We start from the raw sequence: 26351 nt of genomic DNA on the forward strand, positions 1-26351 counted from the left end.
GGTTTTATAGGTGTGACCCTTTTCCTTCCCTAGCGGTGAGGCCTAGTGTCTTTCCCCTTCCTTCTTGTTGTCTTTTGGTGTTCCCCCCTACTACGTCTGTGACAGCATGTAACTAAAAATATAGTATAGAAAATGAGTAATTCAATACATTTTATCTGTATAGCGCCACCTGCTGTTTGTTCTTTTCCTTATTTCTCTGTCCACCTCAGTAACACCAGTGAGGTGGAAGCACATGCTCAATTCTATCCTTCAACTGCCACCAGCTGAAGCTGTGACAGTTACATGGAGAGAGCTACAGCAGAAAGGACACCCCCCTGAGTTGTGATAGGGAGAGAGCTGCAGAAGAATGGGCACACCCCCTGAGCTGTCACAGGGAGAGCTGCAGCAGAAAGGGCACACCTTCCTGAGCTGCCAGCTTGAAATAAGTTTTTTGTCTGTCTGAATCCTGGCATGAATTCCCGAAACAGGCTGGATCCTCACCCCAGGTCCAATTATAGGCAAAGGGACCTGGTTGTACTCCGGTTCTTTTTGGCTATGCCGGATACGATGCACTTCGCTAGGCTGTTCCTCTGCCAAAATAGCCTGCAGGATGATTTCAACGCTAGTGTGAAATTAGCTTTCACCTTTTACTGGTGGAAATTTGGGTGCTGTACCCGTGGAGGTGGCCAGAATAATTTTTTCTAATTTTTATCTTCCCACATTTATTGCCATAACAGCCAACACTAACATTATTTTTCTGTCAATGTAGCTGTATTATTTTTTTGAAAGGGACAAGCTGTAGTTTTTCTAGGTGCTATTTTACCATATACCATATAAGCCTTTAATTTACACTCATTGACAAAAAAAAGCAATTTGGCACCAAGAAGGCGTTGTTGGAGCTGAATGAAACTTTCTATGTGTGAATGTAATGATGATATATGTGCCATATTTTTCGCTTTATAAGACATACCTTATGATATAGGAAGTTTGTATAGGAAGGAAAAAATATATTTTTCATCAGACATCAGAACAGAAACCCCAATATTCATCAGAGTTCAGATCAGACCTACAAATCAGACCCCCAGATCAGACCCACATTTTTTGGGTGAGTATGGCAGTGCATCTTTATAAAGTGGAAAATATGGTAAGTGATTATAAATGATAACAGAGCGAAAAGAGAAGTTTATTTGGGAAAACTGTACAATTGAAAGGAGGCTCTAGGGCCCTGTTGGAGCGCCTTTAGCCAGGATACAAGATGAAAAACGGCCTCTAGCCTGGATACAAGATGAGATACAGCCTCTAGCCTGGATACGTGATAAGATACGGGCTCTAGCCTGGATACAAGATGAGATACGGCCTCTAGCCTGGATACAAGATGAGATACGGCCTCTAGCCTGGATACAAGATGAGATATGGCCTCTAGCCTGGATACAAGATGAGATACGGCCTCTAGCCTGGATACAAGATGAGATACGGCCTCTAGCCTGGATACAAGATGAGATACAGCATCTAGCCTGGATACAAAATGAGATACAGCCTCTAGCCTGGATACAAGATGAGATACAGCCTCTAGCCGGGATACAAGATGAGATACGGCCTCTAGCCTGGATACAAGATGATACACAGCTTCTAGCCTGGATACAAGATGAAATACGTCCTCTAGCCTGGATACAAGATGAAATACTGCCTCTAGCCTGGATACAAGATGAGATACAGCCTCTAGCCTGGATACAAGATGAGATACAGCCTCTAGCCTGGATACAAAATGAGATACGCCTCTAGCCTGGATACAAGATAAAATTTTGCTGGGCATGGAGGCATACAGGTCCCTATGGTATCCTGTGACAGAAGAGAATTCCACCATTTTTACTCATGATGTTTAACGATCACCAGAAATAATGTGATCACTGCACTGCATGTGTTGTTATGGGGATACCAAATAATTAAATATATAAGGGTGTCACACAAGATGTGTTGGAAAAGCATATACACTGTACAATCCATGTAGCTGCCAGATACCACAGGACACCTTCAGAGGCCTTATGTAGTCCATGCCTTGATGGGTCAGAGATGTATTGGTAGCATTAGAGGGACCTACATAATATTATGGCTGATCTGTGTATAGTCTAGTACTAGTAACAACTACATCCTGAATAGCAAATCCGCATATTTTTTTCGCGTTATAAGACACACCTGATGATAAGGCGCATCTAGTTTTTAGAGGAGGAAAAAAATATATTTTCCATCACACATCAGAACATAAACCCCAATATTCATTAGACTTCAGATCAGACCTCAGATCATACCCCCAGATCAGACTTCAGATCAGACTCCAAGATCATACCCCCATTTTTGGGGGGAAAATGGCAGCACATCATATAAAGTGGAAAATATGGTAAGTGATTATAAGGTAAGAGCGAAAGTTTATTGGGGAAGTTTATTGAGGAAAACTGTAGGAGGCTCTAGGACCCTGTTGGGCGCCTCTAGCCTGGATACAAGATGAGATACAGCCTCTAGCCTGAATACAAGAGGAGATACGGCCTCTAGCCTGGATGCAAGATGACATACGGCCTCTAGCCTGGATGCAAGATGAGATACAGCCTCTAGCCTGGATGCAAGATGAGATATGGCCTCTAGCCTGGATACAAGATAAGATACGCCCTCCAGCCTGGATACAAGATGAGATACAGCCTCTAGCCTGGAAACAAGATGACATATGGCCTCCAGCCTGGATACAAGATAAGATACAGTCACTAGCCTGGATACAAGATGAGATACGCCCTCTAGCCTGGATACAAGATGAGACACGGCCTGTAGCCTGGATACAAGATGAGATACAGCCTCTAGCCTGGATACAAGATGAGATACGGCCTCTAGCCTGGATACAAGATGAGATACAGTCACTAGCCTGGATACAAGATTAGATACAGCCTCTAGCCTGGATACAAGATGAGATACAGCCTCTAGCCTGGATTCAAGATCAGATACGGCCTCTATCCTGTATGCAAGATGAGATACGTCCTCCAGCCTGGATACAAGATGAGATACGGCCTCTAGCCTGGATACAAGATGAGATACAGCCTCTATCCTGGATACAAGATGAGATACATCCTGTAGCCTCGAAGATGATATATGGCCTGTAGCCTGTATACAAGATGAGATACGGCCTCTAGCCTGGATACAAGATGAGATATGGCCTCTAGTCTGGATACAAGATGAGATACGGCCTGTAGCCTGGATACAAGATGAGATATGGCCTCTATCCTGGATACAAGATGAGATACGGCTTGTAGCCTGGATGCAAGATAAGATACAGCCTCTAGCCTGGATGCAAGATAAGATACAGCCTCTAGCCTGGATACAAGATGAGATACAGCCTCTTGCCTGGATTAAAAATGAGATACGTTGTCTATCCTGGATGCAAGATGAGATACGTCCTCCAGCCTGGATACAAGATGAGATACGGCCTCTAGCCTGAATATGAGATGAGATACGGCCTCTAGCCTGGATACAAGATGAGATACAGCCTCTAGCCTGGATACAAGATGAGATACGTCCTCTAGCCTGGATACAAGATGAGATATGTCCTCTAGCATGGATACAAGGTGAGATACGGCCTCTAGCCTGGATACACAATAATATACGGCCTCTAGCCAGATACAAGATGAGATACGGCCTCTAACCTGGATACAAGATTTGGCTGGGCATGGAGGCATACAGGTTCCATATGGTATCCTGTGGCAGAAGAGAATTCCACCATTTTTACCTTTAATGTTTAACGATCACCAGAAATAATGTGATCACTGCACTGCATGTGTTGTTATGGGGATACCAAAGAATTAAATATATAAGGGTGTCACACAAGATGTGTTGGAAAAACATATACACTGTAAGAGCCATGGAGCTGCCAGATACCACAGGACACCTTCAGAGGCCTTTTGTAGTCCATGCCTTCATGGGTCAGAGATGTTTTGGTAGCATTAGAGGGACCTAGATAATATTATGGTATTATGGCAGATTGTGTATAGTGTAGTACTAGTAACAACTACATCTGAATAGCAAATCTGCTTACTTATGCAGAATTGTGCAAATATATATTCCTTATGTCCGCCCCCCCATTTAGTCACATACAGTAAGTAGACAGCTTTGCCATTGTAGTCTGAGAAAGGTCAGAAATGATTAATATTTACTGAATGGGTTTAGTAGAAGAAAAGCTCTGTCTATATGCCGTTTTACAAGATTTATACCAATAATGAAAAGCTCCATCATAATAACCAAAGCTACCTGCACCATTCTGTCCTGTATAATGCAGGTATGTCATGCAGAATACATGCAGATTAAGCCTAAATATAGATATCATTTTCTTTTAGCCACTTATATTCAGCCCTATTTTATCTCTGGGAGCAACTTGTTGGTCACATTTTGATGTATAGCATTTGTATTTGTTATCCTTACTAACAAGAACTAGTTGATTAATATTTTATATGGGCCTTGTATTTTTAATGAAAAGATCCACAAAAATGGGAAATCGTAAACACACAGCCTTATGGTCAGACTATTGAGACATGATGACAATGGTGCGAAACGCAGCACAGCAGAGAAATAGACATGCACTATTTGAAAAGTAAAATAGTAGAACACAGCCTATAAATATGGAAATACTAGTCTGACATTACAGTAAATAAGCATGCACGCACACTATCGGGCCATCATTACTCTAGAATGCAAGAAAGCATTACATTATAAATTTACTGAAACACAGTCAGGAAATGTGGACGCTATTATGACATTATCCCATGGGGCTACAGCTTATAAATACATACATTATAATGAAATCAGCTACAGAATCACAATAATTCACGAGAGAAACACACGATTGTGTCTACACATGAATAGAGTAAACCTAAATACTCTTATTATTTAAAAAAAAGTCATAATACAACCCAGCATATAAATACACAGAATAGTTTGATATAAGCACAATAGAACACAGCCTATAAATACTAGTACTTTTGTGGCATTATTACCATATTTCAGAGCCTATAGAGACATCATCATGTTAGAATACAGTCTAAAAATAAATGTCAAGGCACCCTGGCAAACAAAGAGCAAGCGGCTGTTTTCACATCTGCGTTTTTGCTGTACGGTTTTGAGATCCGGCATGGGATCTCAAAACCACAGCAAAATGCTTTGGTTCTAATAATACAATCAGCTGCATCTGTTCAGAATTTCCGGTTTCATGTCCGAAAAAAAACCCAGATTGACTTACAGTTGTGTTCAAAATTATTCAACCCCCAATGCTGTAAAGGGTTTTAGGGAATTTAGTGTACATTTGTAATTGTGTTCAGAATGAAATCTTACAAGGACTTTTTAAAGAACCAAATGCAACTAAAATGACATCAATTGTTTTTGTAATACGGTATTAAATGTTTTTTTGTGATTTCTTCATTGACACAATTATTCAACCCCTTAAAGACTACCACTCTTAAGAACAGAGGTTCATTCAAGTGTTTTCGATCAGGTATTGAAAACACCTGTGGATGTCAAGGAGCAGCAATCAAGCATAATAAGCACCAATTAGGCAGATTTAAAAGGACTGTGATACTCAGCTCCTTCTAGACATTTACTGGTGTGTTTACAAACATGGTGAAGTCAAGAGAATGGTCCAGGAAGACAAGAGAAGAGGTGATTTCTCTTCACAGGAAGGGCAATGGCTATAAGAAGATTGCAAAGATGTTAAACATACCAAGAGACACCATAGGAAGCATCATTCGCAAATTCAAGGCAAAGGGCACTGTTGAAACGCTACCTGGTCGTGGCAGAAAGAAGATGCTGACTTCGACTGCTGTGCGCTACCTGAAGCGCAAAGTGGAGAAAAGTCCCCGTGTGACTGCTGAGGAACTGAAAAAAGATTTGTCAGATGTGGGTACTGAAGTTTCAGCTCAGACAATAAGGCGCACACTGCGTAATGAAGGCGTCCATGCCAGAACTCCCAGGCGCACCCCCTTGCTGTCTCCAAAGAATAAGAAGAGTCGACTGCAGTATGCCAAAAGTCATGTGGACAAACCACAAAAGTTTTCTGTGGACTGATGAAACAAAATTAGAACTGTTTGGGCCCATGGATCAACGCTATGTTTGGAGGAGGAAGAACAAGGCCTATGAAGAAAAGAACACCTTGCCTACTGTGAAGCATGGCGGGGGGTCAATCATGCTTTTGGGCTGTTTTGCTTCTACAGGTACAGGGAAGCTTCAGCGTGTGCAAGGTACCATGAATTCTCTTCAGTACCAGGAGATATTGGATGAAAATGTGATGCAGTCCGTCACAAACCTGAGGCTTGGGAGACGTTGGACCTTTCAACAGGACAATGATCCCAAGCATACCTCCCAAGTCCACTAGAGCATGGTTGCAGATTAAAGGCTGGAACATTTTGAAGTGGCCATCGCAGTCACCAGACTTAAATCCGATTGAGAACCTCTGGTGGGACTTAAAGAAAGCAGTTGCAGCGCGCAAGCCTAAGAATGTGACTGAACTGGAGGCTTTTGCCCATGAAGAATGGGCGAAGATACCCGTAGATCGCTGCAAGACACTTGTGTCAAGCTATGCTTCACGTTTAAAAGCTGTTATAACTGGAAAAGGATGTTGTACTAAGTACTAAGATTGAATGTCACTTGGGGGTTGAATAAAACTGATAATGATGTGAGCACAGAAAAGACATTTGTGGTTACTTCATTATAAATGTTATGTTATATTTGTCTGACTTACAAGTGCCTCTTTGATTTAATTGTAAACAAGATGACTGAAATGATCAAAATCAATGTCAAACTGGCCAAAACACTCAATTTCAGTGGGGGTTGAATAATTTTGAACACAACTGTTCATGATTTTTGGAGCCGGATCCGGCTTGTTCAGTTTCCCATGCCGCACACAAAAACGTTGCTTGCAATCATTTAGTGTCTGGCATGGGAACGCAACAGACAGGTTTGTTCAGTTTTGTCCTCATTGGCAGTGAATGGGGACCAAACTGAAGCGTTGTGCTGCGGGTTTGAGAGAATGTGCCGGGTCTCAAAACCGGACAGCACAACGCAGATGTGAAAGTAGCCTAACAGATGTAGCTGCAGTCCATGCTGCTATACATATAAAAATAATCGCAGGTTTAACAGTCAACATAAGCTGGGTTCCCATCTTCTCGGTCCATTCAGGTGAATGGGACAGAGCTCAATTACCAGGTACTAATGCGAGACCATCAGTGTAACAACCTAAGTACTGTCAATACAATACAGTATTGTAATAGAGTTCAGCCTACAAATAAACGCACACACTGTGACATCACCACAATAAAGTGGAACCAGTCACTAAATAAATAGTATAGCGAAAATTTTACCACAGCCTATAAAAAAAAAAAAAACAGTGTATGAAAAGCTAGGCATAAACTATTGAGACATCAATAAAACACAGCCTTAAAAAACAACAACAAAAATTAGCACAATAAAAATGGCCTACACATAAACACCATACACACAGCCATATATGCACTAAAACATGGGACTTTGCACTCCTCTTACCACTTTTGAAAAGTTGCAAGAAATGTGGGTGGGGTGTGGGGGAGGGGTGTGGCCAGTAACAGTCTGACAAAATGTATAAAAAGTTAAAAGAAAAATATGCACAACAAGCATCTCAAATAAAATTTTCCAGCTTTAAAGAGCACCTGTCAACAGGATCAACCCTATCAAAGGAAGCATACTAGGAGGCTTTGTTCTGATGAATAAAATGATATCTGTCTGCCTGTATTCTTAATACAGATGTGGGCTTCAGTGCCCTGTGGGGCGGGGCCTCAGCTCCACAGTGCTGGCCACGCCCCTCAGTGTACAGGAACCCTCACTGGCATATAGAACAAAAGTCAGTTTTTCTCGGGAATCCTGAAACCGATTTTAACCAGACAGTTATCATTTTAATCAGCAGCATCAACCCTACCAGGCAGTATACTAGTTTAATACAGTTTAACCTGCTGACACGTGCCCTTTAAGACAGCCCAAGCTGTGCCAAATTTCTTAAGTGATGCACTCCCCTTAAAAATTTTTGTGCATTTTGCTCCGTCGATCTTTTATGAACGGCATTCTCAATGATTCTGCCCTGTAATGTTTTAAACTTAAACAGCTGTCCAATTGAGCAGCTATTGAGTCCCATTTGTAATGCTCTTTGTAGCACAATCCATTAAAGTTGTCTGTCTTATACTTTATTTTTTATATCATCAGGTGGTTCAGAAGGTAAAAGCGAGCGGTTCCCGCTTGTCACTAACCGTTCTTGATGAAGCCGGCTATGAGAAGTTACGTGCTGATAAAACGTCACCAATATCCATCCTGACTAATTACATCCCGGAGTCATGCCCCAGGCCAAAACTCTGCCTCGTCCGGAACGAGGGAAAAGGCTTTGGGTTCACCGCCAGCGCCACGGGTGGTAAGCTATCACATTCCTATGTAAAATCATCTTATACTTCATAAATACAAATTTCCTTTAATATTAGTCAATTAAACTTATTAATTAACTCAAGTTACACAGAGCATGTGACCCGAAAATTCATTAGTAAACCAGACACAAATGGGTAGATTTACTAATAGGGTCGGACTTCTCACTATTATTGGACAAATGTACTATTCTGGATTATGGTCCTGGACCTTTATAAATTTGGAGCATCATAAATCCTGCACTAGATTCATTCAAGAATTCCGTCCGTGCTTCAAAAAAATCATCCATGCGCCAAAAAACTGTCTAGTCCTAGTTTATGCCACCTATAAGTTGGCGTAGTTTTACTCCAAAAATGCGCCATTTTTTTTTTAAGCATAGAGGCACATTCAAGCCATGCCCCTTTTTCCGGGAAGCCACACCCTTTCCGGTGAAGCCACGCACCCTTTTAGGAGGAGGCATAAAAAGGCTTAGAAAAGGGTGTAAAACAATTGGTGAATGTGATGCAAAAAGCACCATGCTAGTTGTTGGCATATTTTTAATAGTAAATCTGCCCCAGTGTCTTGGAGGGCTAGCTCAACTCAACTTGATGATGCCTTTCACTTTGGGTGCTCCCACACGTTCAAGAGTGGATTTAAAAAGTATAAAGTCGTATCTTTCCTTTTATAACCTGCTCCTGATTTTGGATTCCAAAACTGCATTAAAAAACTTGAACGTGTCGCTGCGCCCTTTGGCGATCCGTTGCTTCATTCTGGAGAAAAAGTACTTTTAATCCATAGGCAAATGAGCAGTTAAGTGCACTGAGGGCGGGCCAGGTTCCTGCATAGTCAGCTCAATCACAAAGGAGAGGGAGGGGTTGGCAGAGGAAGCAGGAGGAGCAAGGGTGCACAGAGTGGCTTGGACCAACCCTCAGTGCACTTAACTGCTCATTTTCCTATGGATTAAAAGTTCTTTTTCTCTTGAATGAATCAACAGATCGCTAAGTGAATGGTATCATTACATTCAGCCGAGCTAGCCCTTCAAGGCATTATGCCTACACTATGAGGGGGCTGCCACGCTTTCAGGTTTTTTAAAGAGAGTCTGCCACCAGGATCAACCCTACATACTGCCTGGTAAGGTTCAACATGCTGATTAAAACAATACCTTGTGCGATAAATCGCTGCAGAGATATCTATGTTTTTATTCATATGCAAATGAGCAATTGGAGCACTAGGAGGCGGGGCTGAATCATGTGAGCACTGCTATGTAGCACCCCCTGTATTCTGCACACTCCCCCCTCCCCTTGATTGACAGGGCTGAGGGCAGAGCTCTGTCCAAGAGCTGTGTGCTAGCAAGTAAATGTCATATATTCCATATACGATAGCTTCACCACACTGAGATCTGCTCAGAAAGCTAATCTACCTATTACTTCTTTATTCACAGGCACAATGTATAATTATAAAGATACCAGTAGTATGTGATAGCTCATAAGCATAGAAAAAACCCAATATCTCTATGTGGTACTGATATAGCTTAGTGGTATGCTGGTCTACCATGCATATAGAGATCTTTGGTTCAAATCCCAGAAGAGGCATATATTTTCTTTTCTTTTATTCAAAACCATATTAAAAGGCTATACTATAATAAATAATATATAATCATATAATAATAATAATAAGGCCTTACTATATTGAGAATAGTGGGGGTTTTATGCTAAAACTTATTACTGGTTTATTCACTGACACAATATATGATTATAAAGAAGCCAGTATTATTTATTAGCTTTCTAAAAATAAAAAAAACAATATTCTCAACAACATAAAGACATACACTTTTTTTTATATGGTAAATGTGAAGAAGAAAAAAATATCAGAAGAAAAAAAATTTGATGCCTCTCCCGAGATTCCAACCTGGGATTCCGACATGCAAAATCAATTATGTAACCACCAATCTATAGCATTACCACATGAAAATGTCTGTTTTTCCAAAACATCAGCTGACACACATTACTGGCGTCTTTATAATCCTATATGGTGCTAGTTAATAAAGCAGTAATATGTAGATTCGCTTTCTGAGCAGATCTCAGTGTGCTTAAGCTATAGTACATAGTGTATATGATATTGCTAGCACACAGCTCTTGGACAGGGCTCAGCCCTCAGCCGGATGTCTAGATCTATCAATCAGTGGGAGGGGGGAGTGTGCAGAGCACAGGGGGTGTTACATAGCGGTGCTCAGGCGATTCAGCCCGGCCTCTTGGTGCTGCAAGTGCTCATTTGCATATGAATAAAAAGGCAGATATCTCTGCAGCTGTTTAGCATACAGACAAAAGAAAGGTATAGTTTAAATCAGCATGATGAGCCCTACCAGGCAGTATGTCTGGTTCAATAGGGTTGATCCTGGGGACAGAGCAGCTTTAAAGGGAACCTGTCACCTGGATTTTGTGTATAGAGCTGAGGACATGGGTTGCTAGATGACCGCTAGCACATCCGCAATACCCAGTCCCCATAGCTCTGTGTGCTTTTATTGTGTAAAAAAAAAACTACTCATCTCAGGTTAATTTGCATATGGATCAAATCGGTTTTTTTTACACAATAAAAGCACACAGAGCTATGGGGACTGGGTATTGCAGATGTGCTCGCGGCCATCTAGCAACCCATGTCCTCAGCTCTATACACAAAATCCCAGTGACAGGTTCCCTTTAAAGTGTTTTTTTGGGAGTAAAAATGAATACCCTTTACTCAGGATAGAAAAAATACTAAATAAGAGCAGCACAATACCCTTTTTTTAATTCTGGAGGCAACAGTCTGTCTCACTGATTGATCCGAATCCGGTGTCCGATAAACATCAAAATAACAGCGATGTCGTCAGGATCTGCAAAAGGGTGTCTTTATTGCGTCAAACCAGCATGTAAAAAAAACAACGTTTCGACTACATCATAGCTTTTTCCATTGCCGGTGTTAATAACCCCTCCCTACAGCTGGCGGAGGATCTACTGGAGTTATGTAGAGGCGCCGACGTCTCCATAACTTCAGCCGATCTTCCGTCACTTCTAAACTTAAGACCGCTTCCTTGCTGTCTTAAATTTGGACCATTTTCTACACCTAAACCAGGCGCAGGAAATGATGAATGAGACGGGCCACCTCCTTCCCCGCCCACGCTACACCCACTTCTTTGGACCTGGCATGAGCGGGGAAAAGTCGCAGATTGCGCCGCAAAGGATCTTTGCAGCGCAATCTGCTACAGAAATATGCCTAATATAGAGCTATGGATTGGAGAACACACAAGTCATTTGTATAGTGAATTAGGAGCAATATGGTGATTGGTGTATTGATAATTGAAGTACTGCCTTTTGTACATATAAAGACAATGGGGGTCATTTACTAAAGTGTCTGCGCCACTTTTTTGTCGTATTCTCTCCTTGATACCCTTGTTGTTTTCATGTTCGCACAATTTATTAACATTGTTGCGCCCGTTTTGTTGTGTTTTGTGACGCCTGCTCCATTTTCTGATTTTACGCACTTAGGTACGCCTTTTTTGAGGACACATTTAACATGTGCGCCTATTTGTCCGTCCTTTTTTGGCTTACAAAGAGGCTTAAAACTTCGACACTCTGGGGGTGGTGTATTTTTTTTGTCCACATGTATATGATTTTGTGGCGCAGTTGAGATTTTTTGACGCACTTTTTCAGATGTGTTATACAATGTAAAAGTTGACCTTTCCAAACAGCTTTTTGTCTAATAAACCTTTTGCTGTCATTTTATTTTATTTTTTTGCTATTGTGTAGGGAAAGGGATAGGGAACATTTTTCTAATATACTTTATTTAGGGAAAACCTTTTATTTAAAGGAGAAAACTTGGGCTGAAATGTCCTTTAGCAGCGATCTTTTTCAGAGCCACTGCTAAGGGACATCAGTCCTCCTAACAGGGCAGTCATAGGGAGAGACGTGCTGGGAGCTGGCGGCGTCTGCCCTCACTGCCCCCTCATATAGGGGCAATACAGTTATTATAGATTAAATATATTTTAATATCGAAATCTCTTTCCTTTCTTCCTGCTTACGTGGCCAGCGCTGTCACTGAGCTCTCCTTCTGTACTCCCGGCCGCTGTGTGAGTAACCCGGACATATTACATATGTTGCAGACAAACAGCGGGCTACCGTTATATGGGTAAAGGACGCGCCAAAAACAACCCGGACCACATAGACACCTGGCAGCGTGCACCACAATAATACATATAGGTGCAATAGTCTCGCACCACAATTGCTAAGTACTATCAGGCGTAAAACACCCGCGCTGCAGACAAAACACGGCTGATTTAAGAACATCTGTGCGCCAAATAATAAATCAAACCCCAAATGCGTACATATGATGGGGGAAAAAAGGGCCGAAAATGACAGAGAAAAAGGCGAGCTTAGTAAATGTGCCCCAATGTTGTCACTATATGGTATGCTGTGATGTAGCCGAAACGTCGCTTTTTTTTACATGATGGTTTGAAGCAATAAAGACAATCTTTTGGAGATGCTGACATCATCGCTGTTATTTGGATCTTTACTCAGGATAGGTCATCGATATCTGATCAATAGGTGTCTGACTTTCGCCATCCCCGCTGATCAGCTGTTTGAAGAGGCCGCTGTGCTTGGGTCAGTGCTGCAGCCTCCTCCTAAGGCCTCTTTCACATGGTCAGTATTTTGCATCAATGTTTGATAAGTATTTGCAAGCCAAAACACAGAAGAGATGCAAATATTTACATTATATGTTATTTTGGCTTACAAATACTGATGCAAAATACTGACTGTGTGAAAGAGGCCTTAAGCCAGTGATATCACATTCATTGGTCACATGACCTATATGCAGCGCCTGCCTTGGCTGCAATACCAAGCACAGCCACTATACAATGTACGGCGCTGTGCTTGGTACATTGACGAGCCCAGGTGGCCCATTTAAACATGGGTGCTGGGAGTTGTACCCCCACTGATCTGATATTCATCACCTATCCTGAGGACAGCTCATCAGGAAAATCCCTTAGATGGAATTTTTGAAGCTAAGACCGGCAGTGGATTAAAAATAGAGAAGTGGTATCTGTCCTTCATACTTTCTCTCCTTTTATGATCCACTCCTGGATTTGGCTTCAAAAACTGCATCCAAAAACCTGACCACGTGGCCACATTCTTATTCGCAGAGCAGTTGATTCAATGTGACGAGTCTTCTGTGTCGTAACATTCTGCTGTGTGTCAGGTGTCCGCGGCACGTTTCAGCTCACGGTTGACGATGGAGGAGCTGCACACAAAGCTGGTGTTCCTCAAGGAGCTCGACTTCTTGATGTTAATGGAGAAAGTACTGTGAGCTTCACAATGAGCCAGCTGTCTAAAAAGGTAACACATACTAGCATTTATGTTAAATTCTAGAGATACAAAACAATAAAAAGCGTACTAAGAAGCCTAGTCTCCATGGTCTGTGGATATTATTTACTTAAAGGCGTATTCCCATCTGGATATTGATGGCATATTGATAGGACATGTCATAATTGTCCGATATGTGCTGCTCCCGTCCCACCTCTGGGCGCCGCTCCTATCTCAATAACAGGGCCATGCCGTGAAAATAGAGTGTGCAGCGCATGGGTGGCATCCTTTCTATTCACTGAGATTAGACTTCTGGAAACAGCAGAGCAAACAGTTGGCTAGAAATGAATAGAGAGCAAGCTGTGCGTGTGCGACCACCCGTCCATTTGCCACTATGGACTGAGCTCGTGCTCTGTAATTTTCAGAAGTCCCATAGTGGTGAATGGAGGGTGGCTGCGCATGCACTTCTCGCTTTCCATTCATCGCAAAGCTCTGTTCTTGAGACAGCAGTGGGACCTATATATTGGCATATTCTATCAATATCTGCAAGGAAAAGGGGGTTAGTCAGCACATCCCAATGTGCAGGTGCACGCTGCCATGGCTGAAAACATAGAGAAAAAAGAGACAATGCAACAGCACTCTGCATACCAGATAAAGTACAATAATGCCATAGTCACAAAAAATATCATAGTGCTAATGCTATGCTTATTTATAAAGTGAGATGCTTGGCAAATACATTTTGTACAAAACCATCTGAGCCCGTCTGCCGAACGTCAAGGCGATCTTTGTAAGACGGGAACCTAACACTAAATACTACCTGTTATGCACCATAATGGCCGCCATAAAGTTCAGGAAGTGTTGGTTCCAAGTGTTGGTTTTACCATTTTTGGTGCCATAATGGCCTCTATTACTTCCAAAGGATGCAGGTACCAACATGCATGCCGAGCCCACTCCATACCTTTCCTTGTGCCAGACAGCTTCCAATGAATGTGGCACTCCAGCGAGTCGTGCACTCCTGATTAGCCTGTCTGCCCCATAGGCCGATTTTAATTACTGTAGCCTGCTCTCACTACATTCATTGGAAGCTGTCTGGCACAAGGAAAGGTATGGAGTGGGCTCGGCATGCATGTTGGTGGTATCTGCATTCCTTTTAAGTAATGGAGGCCATTATGGCACCAAAAATGGTAAAAGGCAGAGTGGACCCAGCATGCATGTGGAACCAACACTTCCTGAACTTTATGGCGGCCATTATGGTGCATAACAGGTAGTATTTAGTGTTAGTTTCCCGTCTTACAGAGATCGCCTTGACGTTCGGCAGACGGGCTCAAATGGTTTTGTACAAAATGCATTTGCCAAGCATCTCACTTTATAAATCAGCGTAGCATTAGCACTATAACATTTTTTGTGACTATGGCATTACAGTATTGTACTTTATCTGGTTTTCAGAATGCTGTTGCATTGTCTCTTTTTTTCTCTATGTCCTATCAATATGCCATACATTTCCAGATGGGAATACCCCTTTAAGGTGCAAAGTTAGCTGAACCGAGCAGCGGGCTATCTTGTGTGTATGGAGGTGTGCTGATTGAGGGAAGAAATGATTGGTCATGTTAAATTTAAACATGTTTGACCCTTTGATCTCAAGCCACCACCGTCAGGTGATTCCTGCTTCTGATTCTGAGGGCAGGTGCCAGGACATGAGCTCTGTGATTTAGGTTTAATATGATCTGGAGCGTGATTTCCTCACAGGACTCCTATAGACAGTGAGAGTCCTGATCACCCCGTCCACACAGGATGATCGGCATCCTTCTCTGTACACATTGATATATGGAAAGCTGCTTATTTTTACTCATCTCCTGCTCCAAATCCTATAGATGTACTGTGTATATGACAGAGCTCAACCTCCCCCTCCTGTCATATCCTGCTCTAAGATATGGCAGCAGAAATCACCCGAGAACATGGCACTCAGCCATGGACCCTCTCATTTAATGCTCAAGTACAGATATTTATATCCACAATAGTCAGACTCGCACCTATCTACAGAATGGAGTGGTCCCATTCTGGAGATAGGTGCAGATCCCAGCAGTTGAAATTGCACCTATCAGACATTTATGGCATATCTGTGTTTGGAGCCTCTGCTTGGCACCTTTGTTATCTATTGTGTGACCGATCTGGCAATGTTTTAAACAGAAACCACATTGTAAGTGTGACCAGAGCCTAAACCTGTGTATAAAAAATAATTTTACTCCTGGTTCATTACAGTTACAACAAAGCGGCTCTCGCGTAGTCCTACTAGTTCTGGAATCATCTGCATGGGCCGAGTATGAATCTCGAGGGGTAACACCAAGCATAGTGCTTGCTGATACATCTTCCTTACCCTACAAACCACGAAAGCTTCACTTGGTGCGATGTCCACAGGGATATGGTTTTCTTTTAAGGCAAGAGAAATGTTTAGGAGGACATGGTAAGCAATGTAATGTGAAGAAACTTCTAACAAGTAATAGCATAAACAATTGACGGAAAAAAAACATGGGAGGTGACTCTTGCCCCTGCTGATAATCAATGTTGTACACTTTCATAATGACATTTTTTTTCATCTGTCCTGAGTATTGCAAACACTGCATAATTTTGTCCCGTATACCCGTTCTCCATGTCGGCACTTTCCTTTCCCTGTTCTTAGCATCACTGCATCCTGGCAGAATGTTTACATGCAGAACTTCCTGTTTTTATCTGCCTCCTGCTGGGTTTTCTAATTGATCCCAGCAAGTGTTGCTCCGTAATATTTCTCAGGGCTTGTTCTGCATAACTAACACAGAGAGGGAAAGTGTAGGGAGCGTGACTACTGCAAACAAATCCCTGAGATACATTACAGGGAAAAGCTTGCTGGGTTTGGTTAGAAAACCCAGCAGGAGGTTGATCGTAACAGGAAGTTCTGCATGGAAACATCCTGCCAGGATGCAGTGATGCCTAGAACAGGGGAAAGAAAGTGCTGACATAAAAAACAAGTACAAGTGTCAGTGTTTGGGGTGCTCTGGGCAGATAAAAATGTCATGTCAAAGTAACTTTATTAGACATTCGTGTAAACACATTATAACTTGCAATGTTACATAATGGGAATTAAATAATTCTGTGTTGAGTTTATAATCTGTTGTAAGATACAAAAGTATCCAGGTAACAACAGACCAACAATGTGACAGCACAAAGGACTCACAAACTATAAGAAGGGGAGAATTGGGAAGGGTTGGGGGATAAGAGATGGCTAAAGTTGTCAGTATCCTGAGAATAGCGGCGATCTGCACTGACTGCATATATAACAACAGGGACTGTTATAGAATAGTAAAAGAAAACGTACTCCCGTCTACTTCCTCTCCGTACTAGTGGCGTCACTTTGGTGATGCAGAAGGTCTCTCTGCAGCAAAGACATCCCTGACGATACCAAGCGCTTTTGGCCACTGAATGGCTACAATGTTCATAAAGGGTAGTTGAGGATGTCATTGCTGCAGCAGCGGAAACAAAGACCCAATGGGCGGCCGGCATTGGGGTGGTGTCCCTGGAACACAGAGGGAGCATGTAACGTTCCTGTGATGCAACAATTGGCAGAACCACTCTGGACGGTCAGTCGCTGGTCAAGAATAGGATGGCCACACAATTGCATATGAGAAAAGAGCCTTTTATCCTGTTTCATTCTTCTTCCAAAACAGGGCAGTTTCTGCGGGAGCTGGACCCAGGACTGCCAGCAGAAGTTGCAGGAATGCGTGAAGGAGACCGTCTATTAGGAGTGAACGGACAGAGCGTGGAGGGGCTGGAGCACGAGGATATTGTCAGCCTGATTCAGGAAAGTGGGAAAAAAGTCACCCTGCTTGTCATCAGCAACGAGGGAGACCGATTTTACAATGAGGTAAGTAATGGACCATTGAAGGATTACAGTGATTAAAAGAAAGATCAGAAATGACGCTTGACGTGATTTAGATATTTTTTGTACTAGTGAGGTTATTCTGTTTAATGGAACCTTCAAAAAGCATACAGCGGCCCAGATTTCCTAATGTGTCTGTACCTAAAATCTTTCTAAAAATTTATGCAAATTGGTGCAATTTGGAGCAACTAGGGTTGCGACAACTTTTTCTGACTCTTTTTCACAGGACATGTGGTGAGGCCTAAAATGCGTCATTATGTGCCAAAATTGTGCTGCTTTTCGGAAGTAAAATTATGTGTAAGCCATCCAATAATTAGTATAGACCAGGGATGCTCAACCTGCGGCCCCTCCAGTTGTTGTAAAACTACAACTCCCACCATGCCCTTCTGTAGACTGATAGCTGTAGGCTGTCCAGGAATGATGGGAGTTGTAGTTTTGCAACAGCTGGAGGGCCACAGGTTGAGCATGCCTGTTATAGACTAAGGGTAATTCACACTTGCACTGCACAGATCCGGCAGGCTGTTCCAATAGAAAACAGCTGCCAGAGTTCACCAGATGCGGCCTAGCCAGATACTGCCGTTCAATGCTGGACCCTATTGATTATAATTTGATCCGGATTGGATCTGGCCGCTTTCCAGTAAAATGCTGGCTTTCGAACTCTCAAAAAAAGTTGCATGCAACAGTTTTTGTATGGCCGAAAACTGGCACTTATGACGGATCCCATTATAATCAACGGTGGTGAACGGCAGTATCTGACTAAGCTGGATCTGGTGAACACCAGCAGGCTGTTCCAGATCCGAGTAGTGCAAGTGTGAACTAGCCTTAGGCCTCTTTCACACGGGCGTTGCGGGAAAAGGTGCGTTGCGGGAACATGCGCGATTTTTCCGCGCGAGTACAAAACATTGTAATGCGTTTTGCACTCGCGTGAGAAAAATCGCGCTTGTTTGGTACCCAAACCCGAACTTCTTCACAGAAGTTCGGGCTTGGGATCGGTGTTCTGTAGATTGTATTATTTTCCCTTATAACATGGTTAGGGAAAATAATAGCATTCTGAATACAGAATGCATAGTAAAACAGCGCTGGAGGGGTTAAAAAAAATAGAAAATTATTTAACTCACCTTAGTCCACTTGCTCGCGCAGTCGGCATCTCTTCTGTCTTCATCTTAGCTGTGTGCAGGAACAGGACCTGTGGTAACGTCACTCCGGTCATCACATGGTCCATCACATGATCCATCACCATGGTAAAAGATCATGTGATGGATCATGTGATGACCGGAGTGACGTCACCACAGGTCCTTTTCCTGCAATCAGCAAAGAAGGAGACAGAAGAGATGCCGGCTGCGCGATCAAGTGGATTAAGGTGAGTTTAATTATTATTATTATTTTTTTAACCCCTCCAGCCCTATTGTACTATGCATTCTGTATTCAGAATGCTATTATTTTCCCTAACCATGTTATAAGGGAAAATAATAATGATCGGGTCTCCATCCCGATCGTCTCCTAGCAACCTCCAAGGCCTTAGGCCCCTTTCACACGGGCGAGTATTCCACGCGGATGCGATGCGTGAGTTGAACGCATTGCACCCGCACTGAATCCGGACCCATTCATTTCTATGGGGCCGTGCACACGAGCGGTGATTTTCACGCATCACTTGTGCGTTGCGTGAAAATCGCAGCATGCTCCTCTTTGTGCATTTTTCCCCATAGAAATGAATGGGGTTGCGTGAAAATCGCAAGCATCTGCAAGCAAGTGCAGATGCGGTGCGATTTTCACGCACGGTTGCTAGGTGACGATCAGGATGGGGACCCGATCATTATTATTTTCCCTTATAACATGGTTATAAGGGACAATAATAGCATTCTGAATGCATAGTAAAATAAGGCTGGAGGGGTTAAAAAAAATAATAATAATAATTTAACTCACCTTAATCCACTTGTTCGCGCAGCCGGCATCTCTTCTGTCTTCATCTGTGCTGTGAGCAAAAGGACCTTTGATGACGTCACTACGCTCATCACATGATCCATCACCATGGTGATGGATCATGTGATGGACCATGTGATGAACGCAGTGATGTCATCAAAGGTCCTATTGCTCACAGATGAAGACAGAAGGAGATGCCGGCTGCGCGAACAAGTGGATTAAGGTGAGTTAAATTATTTTTAATTTTTTTTTAACCCCTCCAGCCTTATTGTACTATGCATTCTGTATTCAGAATGCTATTATTTTCCCTTATAACCATGTTATGAGGGAAAATAATACAATCTACAGAACACCGATCCGAAGCCTGAACTTCTGTGAAGAAGTTCGGGTACCAAACATGCGCGATTTTTCTCACGCGAGTGCAAAACGCATTACAATGTTTTGCACTCGCGCGGAAAAATCGCGCATGTTCCCGCAACGCACCCGCACATTTTCCAACAACGCCCGTGTGAAAGAGGCCTTAGATAAATATATCCAGCCCTGCACCGCATTTATCATCCAGCCTGAACCCCTGTGATAATTCTGGTGCAGGTCTAAGTTCACACCATCTATAGGTTTAGTAAATCTGCCCCATTGTGCCTAAAAATGTACATTTACATCCCTCTTTTTAGTGTATTTTGTCTTTTTGCCAAGACCGCATGGCCTAATTGTGAAGTGACCATAGGCTCTCTGTTCAGATGACTATATGATCTATTGTAACCTGTTATTGCCATATTCTCTCAACTAGATCGGAGCTTCACCGCTGCTTTTTTATGAAGAGAAGAATAAAGACAAAGTTTCTGAAGTGGATAAATTAATACAGAGAGGATCACCCACCCCCAGTGCCACACAGGTGAGACAGGGTATTGTCTTTGCTCCTAAATATGTTACATTCACTATATTCTTTATCCAATTTCAGGCGTTTTCATAGAAATAGGAAACAGGAGTGGAAATAAAATTAGGACATGTCATTCAATTGACATGTTGGGAGAGATTTATCAAAACTGGTGTAAAGTAGAACTGGCTTAGTTGTCTATAGCAACCAATCAGATTCCACCTTACATTTTCCAAAGGAGCTCTGAAAAAATAAAGGTGGAATCTTATTGGTTGCTATGGGCAACTAAGCCAGTTCTACTTTACACCAGTTTTGATAAATCTCCCCTGTTATTTTTTTTTGTATTTGAGCAAAAATAACATATTAAAAAAAAAAAAAAAAGGAAATGTTCACACACAAATTTTTACACAGATACACGTGAAATCCGCATTGTTTTCAAAAAATAACATGTCACTACTAGATGCAGAATTGGTGAACTCTTTTTTCCCTTAGGCCTCTTTCACACGACCGTTTTTTTTTTCCGTTTTGCGGGCCGTTTTTTGCGGTCCGTATACGGAACCATTAATTTCAATGGTTCCGCAAAAAAAACGGAATGTGTTCCGTATGCATTCCATTTCCGTTTTTCCGTTCCGTTGAAAGATAGAACATGTCCTATATTTGGCCGCAAATCACGTTCCGTGGCTCCATTAAAGTCTATGGGTCCGCAAAAAAACGGAATGCATACGGAAATGCATCCGTATGTCTTCCGTATCCGTTCCGTTTTTTGCGGAACCATCTATTGAAAATGTTATGCCCAGCCCAATTTTCTCTATGAAATTACTGTATACTGTATATGCCATACGGAAAAACGAAACGGAAAAACGGAACAGAAACACAACGGAAACAAAAAACGGAACAACGGATCCGTGAAAAACGGACCGCAAAACACTGAAAAAGCCATACTGTCGTGTGAAAGAGGCCTTAAGGGGAACCTGTTACCGGGATTTTGGGTATAGAGCTGAGGACATGGGTTGCTAGATCATCACTAGCACATCCGCAATATCCAGTCCCCATAGCTCTGTGTGCTTTTATTGTGTAAAAAAAAAAAGATTTGATACATATGCAAATTAACCTGAGATGAGTCCTGTATGTGAGATGAGTCCTGTATGTGAGATGAGTCCTGTATGTGAGATGAGTCCTGTATGTGAGATGAGTCCTGTATGTGAGATGAGTCCTGTACGTGAGATGAGTCCTGTACGTGAGATGAGTCCTGTACGTGAGATGAGTCCTGTACGTGAGATGAGTCCTGTACGTGAGATGAGTCCTGTACGTGAGATGAGTCCTGTCCGTGAGATGAGTCCTGTCCGTGAGATGAGTCCTGTCCGTGAGATGAGTCCTGTATGTGAGATGAGTCCTGTATGTGAGATGAGTCCTGTATGTGAGATGAGTCCTGTATGTGAGATGAGTCCTGTACGTGAGATGAGTCAGGCACAGGACTCATCGCAGGTTAATTTGCATATGGATCAAATCGTTTTTTTACACAATAAAAGCACACAGAGCTACGGGGACTGGATATTGCGGATGTGCTAGCGGCCATCTAGCAACTCATGTCCTCAGCTCTATACCCAAAATCCCAGTGACAGGTTCCCTTTAAAGGGTTTCTGTCACCAGAATCACCTGGCTGACATTATTGATCTGCTAATGTCCGCTGAACTTAACTCTGCTATTCTTTTGTTTATTCATGTCCCCGTTACTGCACAATTTTTACTTTTATAATATGCAAATTAGCCTCTATGAGCGGGGGGGGGGGGGGGCGTTGCTCCTGCTCCTAAATGAAAAACAAAAAATGCCCAATTTTAGGGCCCTCAGGATAATTTCACAAGTACTCAATTGGGTCAGTGGACCGACAAAAATCCCTGTAGGGGTCCTAAACTAAATAACTTTATTGCTACATGTCTAAAATCTAAAGACCTACTTTCACACTAGTGTTTCTATTTTCCAGTATTGAGATCAGTCATAGGGTCTCAATACCGGAAAAAAATTGTCAATGGGGACAAAACGTAACTGAACAGAACAGAATGCTCCAAAATGTATTCCGTTCCGTTTGGTTGCATTCTCATACCGGAGAGCAGCACGCTGCGGTTTGCTTTCCGTCCTGAGATGTGGAGCAAGATGGATCCGTCATGACCCACAATGTAAGTCAATGGGGACGGATCAGTTTTTTTCTGAGACAATCTGGCACAATAGAAAACGGATCCGTCCCCCATTGACTTTCAATGGAGTTCATGACGGATCCGTCTGGGCTATGTTAAAGATAATACAACCGGATCTGTCCATAGCGAATGCAGACGGTTGTATTATCTGTAACGGAAGCGTTTTTGCTGATCCCTGCCGGATCCAACGTAGCCTAAGGCTGGGTAGACATGTTGCGCATTTTGTTGCTGTAAAAACCTTTACGAAAAACCGCACTGTAAAAACTGCATTCCGTTGCAGTTTGTTTTTTTGCAATGTTTATGGACCGAGGCTCAAGGGTATCTCCGGGAAAAGATACAGAATAAATAAAAGATGTCATTATTAATACAGTGATAAATAGCTTTAATTTGCAAAAGACACACACTTTGTCTAGGGGGGTATTCATTGTGGTAAAGAAAATGGAGACACTCTGTTAGGGCTCGTTCACATGACCGTTTGTGTCCCGTTCCCGTATTGCGGACCGCATTTTCGGATCCGCAATACACGGACACCGTTCCATTGTCATTATTCCGCATCACGGATGCTGACCCATTCATTTCAATGGGTCCACAAATACGGAAATGCGGAATGGTGCGGAACAGAATCACAGAACGTAACACTACAGAGTGCTTTCTAGGGATCCGTTCCGTGCCTCCGCACCGCAATAAGATAGAGCATGCGCTTCAAGTGAATGGGTCTGCGATCCCCATGCGCCTGCCCCACGTTCGTGTGAACGAGCCCTTATGCTGTCAAAAAACTGTCCTAGAAGAGAAATAAAGATTGGTCAGGTGAGGAGAGCAGCATAAGACCTCCTTCCTGTTCAGACTGACTGGCAGCAGCAACCTGAAGGTGCCCGCCTGAGCGTGCATGTTGTGCATGGTCAGCCTTCCTTGAGGCACAGATGGCGGCTGTGGCATCAGCATCTGATTGTAGAACAGTCAAGGAGAGGAACTGTGCTGTCACCGCAGCTGCTGCCCATGTCTCCAAAATCCAGTTACGCTGACTTTGCATGCTGCTGATTGGGAAGGAGATCTTACGCTGTTGAGTGCCATTTTCTCACGCAACCTCTTATTTCCCTTCTAGGATGTTTTTTTTTTACAGTATAACAGGATGGCGGCCATTTTTATTTACAATAAATAGAGTATATGCTCTAGACAAAACAAGTGACTTTTGCTCAGGGGCGTACACAGATTTGCTATTTAAAAAGGACCTGTAACCTCTCCTTTAGCAACTGCTTGCATTCCCCGTGTAATAACAATTCTGGGGCATCTATTCTTATGACTCTATATTGTGCCGTTCCTTTATTATTCCTGCTAGAAGTTATGGAAGAATTACTAGCAGTTTGCAGTGGGTGTTACCAGTTGGGAGTGTGTCCCTACACAGTCTGACACTGGCAGTACTGATTGGATAATGTCAGACTGTGCAGGGGTACACTTCCAACTGGTTATACCCATCTGGACCTTTATTGCAAACTGCTGGCAATTCATTTGAAACTTCTAGCAGGAATAATAAGGGAATGGCACAATATAGAGTAATGATAATAGACGATCCAGAATTGGTATTCTATGGGGGTGGCAAGCAGCTACTAAAACAGACATGTTTTAGAGGGAGGTATTTTTGAATTTATTTGACATTTTTTATCTACTTATTTTGTATCTTTTCCCGGAGATCCCATTTTGATATAAATATTTCTAAATGGGTGCTCTTTTTTTCATGCAGGTGGACGATACAATATCACATGCACAGACAGAGAGAGAAAGTAAAGCAGCACAGAGCAGTGAGGAATAATCGGAGGATTTATATGGAGGACACTGACCTTCTTGGACCTTCCTGTCCTCTGTGGTCCGCTTCTTCTGCTCCATTATGAAATGAGCCCAGTGTTTGTACCGCAGGACCCTGCACTTTATATCACATGATCCAGATCTATACCGCAGTATACCTACTTCCCCACTTTATAATATTCTTTCTTATAATTTTTATAAAAAACACTAAATGTGAATTTCAGGCACCTCATTACCTGTGCACATTATTATATTATATATCTTGCTTTTGTGCATACAATTTGTGTTACAGTCTAGGAATTACAAGCTGTACTTCAAGATGATCACAATGGGGCGGATTTACTAATTCTGTTACAGTAAGACAGTGTAAATTTGAAGGGGTGCTTCAGGCAGATGCCCCAGCGTGGCCGGACCTGCGGAGGGAATCCTACTTACCTGTACTACTGCTCCAGGTCTCTGGTCTCCCCAAGTTAGCATCCGGGTTGACGCTGGTCATGTGGCCATTGCAGCCAAAGTCTGGCCACAGCGGTGACGTGTCCCTTATGTCTCAAGTCACCACTGCAGTCAGTCATTGGCTGCAGCGGCCATGTGATCCGCATCAAATTAGATGTTGAGAAGGGGAGACTGGCGATTTGCAGCAGCCGTGGGGGAGCAAAGGAGCCGGAACCCAGCAACAGGTAAGTATGATCAGGTCTGGCCATGCTGGGGGGGTCTTCCCAAAAGACCCCAGAGGGTGAACAATCCCTTTAAAGTGTCCCTCCAGTCTAAGAATAAATACATACGTGGTGACCTCCGTTTCATCTTATTAGCTGCAGATCCATCAATACCTGGGTTCCTCTTCTGCCATCCAGGATGGCCACATTGCTTCTCAGACTGCCTAATGCACACTGTACATTTAGTAGCCCAAAACACTCCCTACTAGCTTTGGATTGGCCAGAATTGCTCACGTGAACGGTGCTGGCCAATCCAAGAGCAGGGTGCACCAATCTGAGAAGCCATCCATCTTGGAAGACAGAAGTGGAGCCAGAGAAGGAGCAGATCTGCAACTCAAAGATGAAGAGGAAGACACCAGGTAAGTGTTCTGTTCCTTCCCAGTTAATGTGGGGTCACTTTAAGGCTCCGTCACACAGGCCGATGCACAGGAAATTATCATGAATTAACTGAATGTTCCTGATAACTGCCTGCTCGTCAACTCCACTGAATGGGGCTCATGTTCGTCATACTCATTATACTCACCTGCTCCGTTCCGCCATCTTCCACTTCACAGCCTGTAACCTTTTGCACGGCGTCACGTACGCGGGGGGAGCAGATGAGTATGATTTTTTTCATTAGGTACAAGTAAATAAGTCTGGATTGCCCCTTGAAAGAATATTCTAGGGGATTATGTTCTTTACTACAGCACCCATCATTGCCCTATGAAGCTCCCTATGTTATCTTATATCGTTTAATTTTGTGAGGGCTAACAGTAATGTTAAGAACAATGGATCCACTCCAGTTCTTTAGGTGATGGACTTTTTGTGCTTTCTTGGAATAATGAAAGATTAATTTTAGTGTTTCTTGATATTTGTTATTCCATAAAAGTCAATTTAACAATTAAGAAAATCCAATACAATGCTATGCACACAACTGTTAATAAAGAGTCCATATCAGTGTGGAGATTTTATTGCCATATTTTACTGAATTACAATGCAGTCATCCACAAAATCAGGAGGGAGTATGGCTCGGCACTAGTCTATAATAGCTCTGGGCTGAAGATGTAAATTTAAGGCCAAAAATGGGGTTAAAGGGGTTGTCCAATCTCGCTATTTTCATAGCAAGGTGGGACTAAGCGCAGGCCCCATGGAAGCAGCTTACAGGTGAAACTCGAAAAATTAGAATATCGTGCAAAAGTCCATTTATTT

The 26351-nt window shown here is 42.7% G+C and overlaps 1 protein-coding gene across 2 annotated transcripts in view; it reads left to right on the top strand.

The window, feature by feature from the left end:
* The window catches only part of PDZD3 (PDZ domain containing 3), a 47709-nt gene extending 21605 nt beyond the window's left edge, over nt 1–26104 (top strand). For both annotated transcript variants that reach the window (XM_040424973.1, XM_040424964.1), the window contains exons 5-10: nt 8233–8434; nt 13651–13787; nt 16014–16215; nt 17453–17649; nt 20372–20476; nt 24389–26104. In XM_040424973.1, the coding sequence (XP_040280907.1) occupies nt 8233–8434; nt 13651–13787; nt 16014–16215; nt 17453–17649; nt 20372–20476; nt 24389–24457 (912 nt within the window). In that variant the 3' untranslated portion in view covers nt 24458–26104. The remainder of the gene's footprint in view (nt 1–8232; nt 8435–13650; nt 13788–16013; nt 16216–17452; nt 17650–20371; nt 20477–24388) is intronic.
* Nucleotides 26105–26351: the final 247 nt, after the last annotated feature.

This window comes from Bufo bufo, chromosome 1 (assembly GCF_905171765.1).
Source record: "Bufo bufo chromosome 1, aBufBuf1.1, whole genome shotgun sequence".
Classification (NCBI taxonomy): domain Eukaryota; kingdom Metazoa; phylum Chordata; class Amphibia; order Anura; family Bufonidae; genus Bufo; species Bufo bufo.